Source organism: Patiria miniata, unplaced genomic scaffold (assembly GCF_015706575.1).
Source record: "Patiria miniata isolate m_02_andy unplaced genomic scaffold, ASM1570657v1 HiC_scaffold_5, whole genome shotgun sequence".
Lineage (NCBI taxonomy): Eukaryota > Metazoa > Echinodermata > Asteroidea > Valvatida > Asterinidae > Patiria > Patiria miniata.
In genome coordinates this window covers 26,488,618-26,501,404 of record NW_024037072.1, presented here as the reverse complement: position 1 = coordinate 26,501,404, position 12,787 = coordinate 26,488,618, and the positions used below count along the sequence as shown (strand labels likewise).

Here is a 12,787-nt window from a genome sequence, read left to right as displayed (position 1 = left end):
TAATCAATGATTTTTGATGATTTTTTTTTTATATTGGGTTTACATGAAAATTCACCCCTGTACTGACTGTCGTAAATCAAAAAAATATATCAATTACAGCAAATGAACAACCATCTATGCCACTATAAATAGTGGAATTTGTGTCGGGGTGATGTTATACACATGTACCGGTACAAATATTGACTGCTTCGAGTGGTGTGGTAAAACTAGCCTCCATTGGTAATCCATGGACATTCTATTTTCACGAGGCGAAGCCGAGGGAAAATAGAATGTTCCATGGATCACCGAGGGAGGCTAGTTTGACTACATCACCAGATAGAACAGTTAATATTTGGTTTTATAACACCTCTCCCACAGATTCTGCTTGATTTAAAGCGATAACAGATTAATTTAATCTAAATACAACAAAAATATACTTCTATTTGAATACGAAATTAGTTGCAAATGGGGCCCAAACTATTCACTTAATGTTGAACCAGGCTCTGTAGCTCAAACACTAGGGAATAATACGCGCAACGTGCACACCCCTGTGCATTTGCACACAATACCGGTTGTAATGCATATAGTACTGTGGTTGCTACGGGTATAGTACTTTGGTTGCTATGGGTACAGTACTTTTGGCCGTGTACAGCAAAATAGCAAAAATAGCGAATGCCATGTGGCCAGCTCTAAACCAATCAAGATACAGAATCTCTTGTCTGGCAGCCAATAATTTGAATTTTTGGAAGACATAATTCAATAACTAAACGTTGGTGGCTTTTTTCATTGACGTCTCATTTCAAAGTGAATAATGTTTGTATTGCTAGGAAAAAAGCAGTTTAATAAAGCAATCTATTTATCAAGGTGAAAATCAAAAACAGCAGGGGAACACATAATGAATATTGTGCAGTATTTCTATACTGCATGACTTACCTGTGGGTGATACACACTGAGTGACTTGGCCTTGTGTAGCGGCATCAGGACTCGCAGCAGGAATGACTTGTGCTCCTCCTTCAGCGGTAAGGCAAAACCGTTGATGATACTACAGAACCAAACCAAATTTGTCAACAGAATTCCATTTAATTTGAGGTAACAGGTGGACATTTGTGTAGATATTTGCAAAAGATAGTCAGAGAATGCCGTTTAAATGATTAACCCTAACTCCCTAGGCCTTTTTGCTAGGATGTAGCCTCAATCCTGCAAAATCCTCCAGTTGGCCTCATGTCATGGCGAAAATATCGAATATGGCGATATTTTTTCCTGATATATCGAAAATGAAAAAATAAAAATAAAAGGATATCGAACATGCTTACAACTAGGTTGTGCACATTTGGATTGTGTACTTTGTGCCATACACGTGCGAACCTGTCTCCCACGAAGCTCTCAAAAGTGGTAAACAAAAACGCAATCTACTGTTCATGAAAGGAGTCCATATGATAACAAATATCACAAGCAAGACATTTAACTTGCCTTCCCAAGATTTCTAGTAGTTCAGCCACACCATTGTGGTGTTCCGTTTCATACACAAATCTGTAAGAAAACAATGACAGAAAACACTGATTATTAGCAGTGTGTCATATCCCAGCTGTCAAAAGCATGGTTCGTCTCATCAAAACTAAGCAGAGGACCTGTCAACAGCAATATGCATTACATTACATTTTGGTTGGTAACCCGTAACGTTTTCAAGGGAATATGTGTTTGGCCAGTTTTAAACAAGTACGTTTAAAACCAGCTAGGGGCCTGGTCACGGATAATGGGCTAAGGTGAACATCATCGGCGACCAGGACCCTAGCCAGTTTTAACCGGCTAAGCACATACTTATTCCCATTCATAAATAACTTTCTGTCAAAAATTCAAAACAAGTTCAAAATTCACACCATTTCGAACGATTTTGTTCAACAACTTTACTTTCTGTTTTATGAAACACCCCTCTGGCCATGTCTATGGTATGTGCCTCGTGCGCGTAGTGCTACAAATCTCCTTATATGGAAACTGGCGAGTGCGAGGCGGGTAATGCGCAATGTGGCGCAGAACACAGCGGTATTCTACCGGCGGTTTCAAACCAACCACATGACGGGCTCTCGACCAATAGGAATTGGTAAACTGTCTCAGGTGCCGGTTTTTTATGAATATCAATTAGCAACTCATTGAAATCGGTCCCACAAATTTTAATTCCCCACAAAGAAAAATGGATGGTTTATGGTTAAAGCTTTGAATACAATAGCATGAATGTTCATTAAAAACAAGGTGGCTTCGAGTACAGAAATCTAAGTAAGTGATTTGCAAAAGCAGACAGAAATAATATGCAATACATAATGTGGGTGTATGAAGGCAGAGGCTTATTATTCTCAACTCCCCCACATACGTGGGGATTTGCATTTTTTTTCCTACAAAACATTCACCTCTGATACATTTGCATGAAAATTACCACAGCCAAATAAACAGGTTTGTCAGTAAAAAGAGACATGGAAGGGAGTGCTGCTAAGCCCTCCGGCCAAAAGCAAAAGCGTCCTCCTAAAATAAACCTCGGATCACAAAACATAGGCAGGGATCGGTGAAGCTACATGTAATGTCAATTTCAAACTATGCAATTCTTTTCTAAAAGGATCTCATTCAATTTTTGTAAGCCACAATAAAAGAAATTAAATTGTCAAAGAGCAATTTGAAAGAAAAAGTAAATTGTTCATCGTACTTCTCAGCCCATCATTTGCAGCCATCCGAAAAGTAACTGGCATAATTATTGTTGAAAAACATACTTGGTTGAAAGATAGTAAGTGGACTAAACTCCCTGTGAAATGATTCTTTCATTTTGAAGTAATCAACGAAAGAAGGCCTTTCCAACAGTGCGTCTTAAGACGCACCGTAGGAAAATTTAAATTAGTAGCTCGTTTTGTCATTCGGTGAAGCGCGCGCAAGCATTGGCACGACGCACACACGCGCGCGGTTGCTATAATTCGTCGGATCAGTGTGCGACATTGCGAAGCTGCAATCGGCTCAGTGAGAACGTGTCTCAGACGCTGAATTCAGGCCCAATTCAAAACATGATTCATCAACTTTTGATTTGAAATTGAGATCCTAGAATGCTGTTTTTCTCGGAATATACAGCTGAAGCTGAGCTGAAATTTCATCAGGTTAGTTGTTCAGTATCCTTCATTAGATTTTGAACATTTTGTTGCTTCAAACGAACAATATGCACAAATTACAAATGATGGACTATATCTTTAAGCCTACAACATGCAGGCACCTCATCACAATCACAAACAGGAAATTATGTCAAAGCACAGGCAGCTGATAAGATAGTTCTGTACAATTCTGTACAGTAAGAATAGTCGGTACAATTTACTGGTATCTGGTTTCCTGATGAAATCAAGCATTTACTCATGATAATAAGGTTTGCTTTTATACAAAAATTTTAGATGGCAAGGTCGAGGGGTTTATGTCTATTTCAAAACAACAATAAGTTGTGTTCTTAAACACTTAATTTTGCATTTTCTTTTTTAAAAATAAGGACAAGGACTGACAAATCTTGCTTTTTGCAACTGGCAAGGGATGCAACAAATTCTGTGGTGTTGTTAAGAATACTTAATGGGAAAATACAACATTTGCAAACATCAAAAAATAAAACTACCAAATCATTTTGAAATACCTTGCTGGGCTGTTAGTGAATGACAGTGTAAAGCATCCTGTAAAATCATGGCACCTGGTATACTGTCATTTTCAAGAAAAGTGGTATTTTTGTATCAATTTCCAACGCTGATCGACCGATCAGCGTTGGAAAAACTGGTTTTTTTTTCAAATACTGGCCCCAATTGACCATCGCACTTGTTTGCAATCGATTACAAACCTATGAACGGGTACGAGCCAGCTAAACTGGTTCCCTGACCTTACAATTCCCCAATGTATGACCTTACAATTCCCCAATGTATGTAAACTGCTCTGTTTCTTCTTATATGGAGTCAGGGAACCAGACTACAGGAAAATGATTGTTTTTCTTGGTTTTTATAGCATTTTCGAACCCAAAACCTCTAAAAAGTCAGTGTAACTATATTTGCTATATATTTCCAACCCCCCAATTTCATCCATTTCTGAAAATTACAGTAAAAGCAAATGATGTATATTCCCTTTAAATGTACATGGAAGCCTACATGTATTACAGGTCAACTTGTAGCCCAGAGATGCTCAGACCCAAGTCGACGATAGTCAGTCAATTATTAACGCTGCCTCTCACAGCTGGGACAGCGGCTATTGCTCTTACGTACCTGTAAAATATGTGATTGATGTGTTTCCTGATGTAGGCCCGCAGACCCAGAAACTTGCCGTAGATCCGATGTAGCGTGGTCTTGAGGAAATCACGCTCTCTCGGGTCCTCGCTGTCAAAAAGCTCCAGTAACTGTCATTGGAATCAGAATAAATAGGTGATACAATATCAGAGGCCATTATAAGGGAGTCAGATTTTTTTACCATGGTTTTCTACCCCCCCCCCCCCCCCACACACACACAGAACCAACATACATGTAAAGATTAACTTTGATTCAGTGTTTCACCGTCAGAATCCCATGAGCATGCAAGACGTACATGTACTATAGAAAAGAAAGAAATATGGTACACATTTACTTAAATACACATGTAAGTAGAGGTCTCTCTTCTCCCTTTTAAGAGATGATGGATTCCATTTAGATATTTGCCTGACTATCAAGTATAAGGAAGTCAAATAGTCCTTGCTGTCAACAGCTCCAGTAACTGTCATCAGAATCAGAAAAGATGTGATACACTGTACGTATGATCAGAGGGCATTATAAGGACGTCAACATTTTTCACATTGGTTTTCTCCCCCCCCCCAAAAAATACATTTACTTAATTACATTTAAGTAGGGGTATTTCTTTTCCCTTTTAAGAGATGATGTATATTGCATGTGGGTCATTCTATAAATTTGGGGTCCAAAGTGTGACATTTTTCCCGTCCCTGTTACCTTGGTACTTTGTAATTTGCCATTCAAGCATCATTAAAAGTGTCTTCAAATGATTGTTTATTTGTTGGGTAGGTAGTTTGCTATTCATAATCACTCTTGGAGGATGACTGCATTAAGGAGTGCATCAGAATTATACAATCATAGATGTCAGATGTACATGTAACAGGGACAGGAAAAAAAGTGGACCCCAAATTTATAGAATGACCCATGTAGGTATTTGCCTGACTTATAATGAAGTCAGATAGTCTTGTTGTTTGTGGTGCAACTTTCGTTAGAAAGGAAAATATTTTCTGTATTGAACTTAGGCCAAAAAAAAAAAAATATTTCTGCTTCCGATTACATGGCTTTCGAAAATAGGGTAGGTAGGTAGGAATTTTTTATATTTTTTTGGCCAATTTTTGTTGTGTACGATAATATGGAGGCTTTGGCGTGTAGTCAAGGGTAAAAGGAAGATTTTGATGGTTTTGGGTGTTTTTTTTCTTCTAATTTTTCCCATAAAAAAATTAGGGTAGGGGCTGTCAGAATAGGTTAGGTAGGAAAACAGAAAGCAGAACTATTATTTTCTTCGGCCTTAGTCACTCAACAAATCCTACTGGGCATTTTCAACAATAAAACATGTAAGTACCGCGTACACACTGTATGTACCGGTACAGGTACACCATGTTTTTGACCATAAGCCACCAATTCATACCGTATGTACCTGAGGACTGTTCTCATGGCTTTTAACATTTTGTTGAACTCTGCAAATTAACCCCATTGCAGGTACATGCACTACTTCTAATGTTTTGTACTTATTTCCTGTGGACTTTAAACCTCTGTATAATCACATCCCAAAGGATTGTTTCCACCAAGCCTTATTTAAGGATCTACATACAAAGATAGGATGTTTATTCTAGTTCAAGTCAATGACATTTGAGAAGTGATGCTTGGTAACTTTTATTTGTGAACCGCTCCACAAAAAAAAGGTTATTAAGCTGCGCTGTGCATTATCGTGTAATGTGATTTTCACCGTTCAAAGTTGAGCGGGTGAAAATTTTGTCCAAATATGATTTATATTTTTTGTTGTGAATAATATCTTCATTACCTGATGTTTCAGGATTCTTTGAAAGAAATGTTGAAAAAAATTGATCATTTTGAGCTTTTCATGCCTAAATCTCTAACAGTAACAGAGCCAGCTATTTCAAAGCCTGTTTTGAGGGTTTTCTCAGTTGTGTAATTGGTACACAAAAATTGTACATGTCGTACGGCAAGCCGCTGGCAGCGGCTCGGTGACGTCGCTGTGAATAAACAGGATATCCCCATGACGTGTGCCTTATCTACATAATTTATATCGTATAACCTCTGACCCTAGTTTGAGCCGCTGCCAGCGGCTCTCCGTCTCGCCGGGGTCTGCTGCAGGTTATTGTGAGCAGTTTGTTTACAGAGAGACATTTCAAGATGCCGGCGTCCACATCGACACACGGCGGAATTTCCAGCAGTTTATTACGTCCAAACGTGGAAAAATCGGTAAATTAACTTCCGTAGCGAAAGAGTTAATTTCACTTTTTCGCGACATAATACCCTTTTTGTGGAGCTGGTCACATTTTGCCAAATTCGGCAGACTTTTTTTTAAGAAAGACATGTATCTCAAAATTTCAAGAAATTACGCCTTAAGCCTTAGGCACAGAAGAGAAACTGCTTCTCATCAAGTTTATCTCATCCTGTTCCAGGGATGATCTTTATTCCAGGAATAATGTCTTAAAATTGACTTAAAATATCCGTCTTTATCCGGAAGCAACCTGAAGCAAGAAGAACACCTCAGAGGGAAAACAACAGTCACGGCAGTCAGCATGTCTTGAAAACATCCAACACCCCTGAGATATGCAAATTGGTACTTCCAACACTTGACGCCTTGCTCTTTGCTGATGACCACTTGTCTTCCCCGGCGTAGTTCACGTGAGACCTTCGATAATGACCGCGTAGTTTGTGTGAACTCGGGTGACAACACGCATGGAGCCCTCCGGGACACCAGGGCTGATACATTTGTGGAATTACTGATTTGCCGAAAATGAAAACCTGATCGGGGCTGGCAATCTGGCTTGCGGGGACAATAAGTAAAACCAAACCGGAATATGGAAGTCATCATTTGATTTGTGATGCCTGAAAGTTGCACAATACATGTATACACTACATGTAGATGCACATAGCCTGTTTATTTTCTAACAATCTATGAGGAGCAGGAGGTCGTGGGTTCGAGTCCCACCCGAGTGATTTTTTCCATCTTTCACTCGGGAGGTAACACACTGAGTATACAGTGTTTAAACGTCGGTGAAGGGCAAAACCTAATTTAATTTATATCACCCCGATGCAAAATTCCATCTTATAATAGTTTATGCGGTACCCGCTGCTATGTACATCAGATTCGAACCAGCCAACCGATCCCGTTAGCTCGGTGGTCGAGTGGTAAGACATCTGTACTGGAAAGCAGGAGGTCGTGGGTTCGAGTCCCACCCGAGTGATTTTTTCCATCTTTCACTCGGGAGGTAACACACTGAGTATACAGTGTTTAAACGTCGGTGAAGGGCAAAACCTAATCTAATTTATTTAACCCTACGCAAAATTCCATCTTATAATAATATATGACTACTTTATTACTTCCATGCTCCTCACTTCAAGTTTGTTCATTAAACCCCCTTCTGTCTTTTCCTAAGTACTGGACCAAATCCGCTAAACTCCATCAATCCCTCTGCTTGCAATACATGACATAATGGAATCCTCCACTGACGTACATGTACTGGTCGGTCATGGTGGACATTGACGGACTTAGTACGCACGGCTTATATGACAACAGCAGTACAGGATGCTAAAATCAATCAGATACCCCTAGCACTGCTTCAGGCCCCCAGGCTTAAGTCCATCATGCTCCATTATCAATATTTAGTCAAACCAGGCCTGCAGGACCAAGTTCCCCCCAAATCCACCTTAATTGGGGGGGGGGGGATGATTTTGATGGAGTTCGGGAGGTTAGGGTCAATATTTATATTCTTCAAATAAATCCAGACAGGCTCCGCTCACATACATGTGGGGGTACATTATGGATGATTCAATACAAAAATAAATAGGGCCTACAAGATGAAAAAAAGCTGGAAGACAAAATTACCAATAGACCCTTTGCATATATGTGTGCGGCAGCCATCTTGGAGGTGTTTTTGAATGCTCTGGGTACATGTTCATGTACACGTACGGTATTTATGCATATCCCCGTGAAACTGAAGCACTGTACCACCAAGATGGCTGCCATTCAAAGGGTGCACGCGTACTCAGCGCATTTATTGTACACTTCGATGAAAAAGCTACATTGCACCTCAATGCTGCTGGTGTCATCATTGCAATGACTGCTACATGTACAATGAACGGTATGAAGAATTGTTTCGTGAATATTCTTTGCTTCATGCTGTGCTTTTCATGTTTTTATTTTTTAAAGTTTATGGTCATGTACTGCATGTCTAGTATAACTTTCTCCTAATCTCTGGCCGTCTAATGTTTCTTTTAATTCAATTTGTGGTTGGGTTTGTTCCTTTGTGTTTGTCCATTCATCTTGTCTGCTTAAATGCAATTTGTTTTTCTTTGGACAAGTGGCTTTCAATTCCTCCGCTTCAGCTTTTCAATTCTTTTAATTCAAACTCAGTGCCTGACAACTGCTTTGGCTTATAAATTGGTCAGCATTTTTTTTTCTGTTCAGTCTTGCGTGCTTGTCCAGTGTCAGCTTCTTACAGGTTTCATTCTGAATTTCAGGGGTACACAGGAATGTTTACTCATATCATTTGAATAAATCTCGATAGATAAAAATGTCATTTTTTATGTCAAGAAATAAGAAAGCATTCAGATGTTTGTCCATTTTCAAACTATTTTTAGCTGCACGAATATTCCATTTCTCTCTTTGAAACACTGATCCCTATCTGCATTATTCATGCACTGAGAAGCACAAGGATCACATCAAAGATTGTCATCTAAATTATGTGCAAATATTCAACAAAAATACTAAAACAATATTTTTTAATCCAGAAATAGTCCTTTCTTTCATGGCCAAGGAGCTTATTAAAGGGAATATTCAACATTTGCAAACATCAAAAAACAAAACTACCAAATTAGTATAAAAAACCTGCTGGACTGTTAGTGAATGACAGTCTAAAGCATCCTGTAAAATCTGGCACCTGGTTTGCTGAAATTTTCAAGAAAAGTGTTATTTTTGTATCAGTTTCCAACACTGGTCGGCTGACCAGCGTTGGAAAAAAACTGGTTTTTTTTTTCAAATACTGCCCCCAATTTACCATATTTAGTGCGCATTTTGTTTGCAATCGATTACACTCCTACGAACGGGTACAAGCCAGCTAGACTGATTCCCTAACCTTACAATTCACCGACGTCTATAAATTGCTCCGTTTCATCTTAAGTGCGGTCTGGGAACCAAACTACAAAAACATGATTTTTGTTTTGGTTTTTCCAGCATCTACAAACACAAAACTTCAAACAAGTCAGTGTAACAATAATTGCTATAAAATACTAACCCCCCCAAATCCATCCATTTCTGAAAATTACAGCGAAAGCAAATGTGGTATATTCCCTTTAATATCTAATTTCAGACCTCCATCTGAGGGAAAAAACCTAGTGGGCCACAAATTTATCTATTTCATATACATGTACATGTACTTGTTGAATCGCTCAAAAATGCCAAATCCAAGCCTGTAGCATTCTCACGCCTTATCCAACGCTGTGTACCGACCTTCCCAAGCGACTGAATTTAATATACACTGGATGCAGTGCATAACAAACACACTCATCTTCCCCATGTTAATTCAGCCAGAGCATGCAGAGTGGCATCACAAGAAGTCTGCTGTTTATTGTTGCACATGATCTTGCCAAAGGAGGGACCTTTTTTTTTCTCTGTCTCGTCTGTCTGGGCCCATCTGCGGTATTTTGGAGCCACAGGGAAGATTGAAAAGATGGCAGCAATGTTTACCCGTCGGAGATCTTGTTAATGGCTTTTAATGTTTCTGTTATACATGTATACATAGAATGATGACAGGTGCTTGAAATATGTGACCTGCCACAGCATAATGAGGAATAACCCCCACCTTTGACTTTTCTAGTTATATACATCATGTTAAAGCGCAAATCATTGGCTTTCCAATGATACCAAATTTATTTCTGTAGCTGAATTTATTCCAAAGATATGTCGCAGGAATTTCAAGTGTCCTGCCAATCTTCGCCAACCTGATTTTGAGAAAAAGACTTTGAAAAAAAAAAAAAGATACACACTGCTCCGCCAACGGCAGTGATAAACGTTCTTCAGTTTTTTCCTCCCTTTTTGGGGTATTTTTTTCCTAACAAAATTGCATAGTGTGAATCTTGGATACCTTGACTACTCAAAAATGCGAAACAACCAATATCAATTTTGACATGATTTTTCTACTATATCCGACTTCAGGCATCAATTACTCAAAACAAGGTTTTGGGGGACATTCCTCATTTTGCCTCAGTACATGTAGGTCACATATGTGTTTGGCATAATGTACATGTACGTGTGCTAACTGTATGCTGAACATGTACTTTAAATACACTTACACCATGTATAAATGACTTTTTGGGACCACTCCCGAGAGCGCCTTGTGCAAGACACACTGTGTACAAAACTGGTTGGTATGCCTAGGGCCAATGTGAAACACATGACTTAGTCTGATCCAAGTCTATTTTCTACAGCTATTGTCTAGGACTTTTGACAGTTACAACTATAGGCCTTTACACACAGGGTGACTCTCGATTTTTCAACCTGAGTTCAACCCCGCATTGTTTCAGACTTGTTTGCGCAAACTATATTTCACTTGCCCCAGGTTCGCCATGGGGATTTGCACAGACGTTTCACACTCTTTAAGTTTTCAACCCGGAACGGTCTGTACAGCAAGTCACACATGAAAATTGCAGGGCTCTTCATTGCCAAATTCAGATTTTTTTTTACATCAAAAATGCGACAAAATTTGCCTCATCAAATCCTCAAATGTTTTAGTGGACATGGATATGCATGTTAAGCCCCAGACCTATTTTTACATGTGCTTCATGGTGCGTGCTACGGACTGTTAAACATGTCGTCATAAAAGTGACAATCTATCAAATAAATAAGCAGGCAGCCCTTTTAAAAGCATCCACATATTATTTAAATTTGACGCATTTTTGTTTACATTTTATTGCATTGTATCATTTAAACTGATACATTTCCTCAGCGTGACAGCACGAATTTGCTAGTTGCAGTTCACCCCTGCTCGTTCGAACAAACCCCCTCGCTCGGTGACGAGTTCTACTCGGATATTTTAACCAAAAAAAAATCAACTTTTGATTACCCATCCCCTAAAAATCTTGCCTTCAAGTTGTACATGTGTAAACACGAACAAATTTGATTCAAAAAGTCAGGGGGAAGTGGCAAGGAAATGCCTCAGATTGCACCACAGAGCATCTAGAACATGTAGAATCCAAAATTTTCAGCCGGGCTGACGGGCCCCAGACCTCACGCCGTCAAAAGGCCTCGTGCTCTGCGCCCACATACAAAACTTTTCGCTTTAGGATTTCAAGAACCCCCCCCCCTAATCTAGGATCAGGGAACGGGCCTGCTGTAGATCCTATTGGAGATGCACAACACATCCAATTTGATATTTAAATTAGGTCGACCCCAAGGTCATAGGTCAATTTGACATTCGACGTGCTGGCCGGTATCAGAATTGAAATGGCTGTCCACAATAATCCGCCATTTTGAGTCTGTCTTCAGACGTTGTGCCGGTTATCCATACGGTACACGTACATAGTGTATAAGATTATGATACAAACCTACTGTAACATCAGAGAAGAATAGCTAGTCTACCAGTACATATGCACACTATATGTACCATGTAACATACTGTATATCCCTTTCACATGAAGATGAACATGTGAATATATAGTTATATACCCCCGGTACAAAGCAATAATGTACAAAATGTATCAGTCACTAAAAGTGCAACTTGACAAAAATCATTGCAGAACAAACTGCAGTGTTTCGTGATGATGTCCACAGAGAGCAATGGGCAGTCGTCCAGAACAGATCTGAAAGCTCATAACTTTGATTGAATAAACATGGAAATCTTCAAAATGTATCAGTCACTAAAAGTGCAACTTGACAGAAATCATTGCAGAACAAACTGCAGTGTTTCCTGATGATGTCCACAGAGAGCAATGGCCAGTCGTCCAGAACAGATCTGAAAGCTCATAACTTTGATTGAATAAACATGGAAATCTACTGGTACATTACATTTATATTGTACGTGTGTCGTGTGATTGTATTTAAATGCTATCTGAGCCTGTTCATGGATTGTATAAGGGTGTTACCACATTGTGAGATTTTGTGTTTCCATTTCAATTTTTTTATATTTATACATTTTATTTATTTGATTTAAAGAGCTGAAATATTTGTTCTCTTTTAAAAACATTTCACATACATGTAGTGTTGAAAAAGGGCCTGGGACAAACAGTTCGAATGCATCAACTCTGCGGCAAACTTAATATAAACAAGACATAAGCTTGTATACATAGTATGCTTACATTGGACATTTGAAAAAAATGTTTATTTTGACTTTAAAGGACTGGATGAGTTTGGAACACACGCAAAACAATGCTTCGATCCATTCCAAAATGGGAAATCCGGGGCTATTTTCCATTGAACACGAAGAAAAATCATTGGTCTTCATACATCATTGTGGCCTGTCAGGACCCGTCATATACATGAACATGTCAATATTCCAAGTCTGCAATTTCCAAAACCCCATTTCAAGTGG

At 39.1% G+C, this 12,787-nt stretch overlaps 1 protein-coding gene across 1 annotated transcript in view; it reads right to left on the bottom strand.

The window, feature by feature from the left end:
- LOC119740377 (serine/threonine-protein phosphatase 2A 56 kDa regulatory subunit gamma isoform-like) overlaps positions 1–12,787 on the bottom strand; it is a 51,967-nt gene that overhangs the window by 10,131 nt on the left and 29,049 nt on the right. The window contains exons 7-9 of the mRNA XM_038215652.1: positions 4,239–4,369; positions 1,450–1,509; positions 913–1,021 (exon numbers count right to left, since the gene is read on the bottom strand). Coding sequence (XP_038071580.1) covers positions 913–1,021; positions 1,450–1,509; positions 4,239–4,369 — 300 coding nt within the window. The remainder of the gene's footprint in view (positions 1–912; positions 1,022–1,449; positions 1,510–4,238; positions 4,370–12,787) is intronic.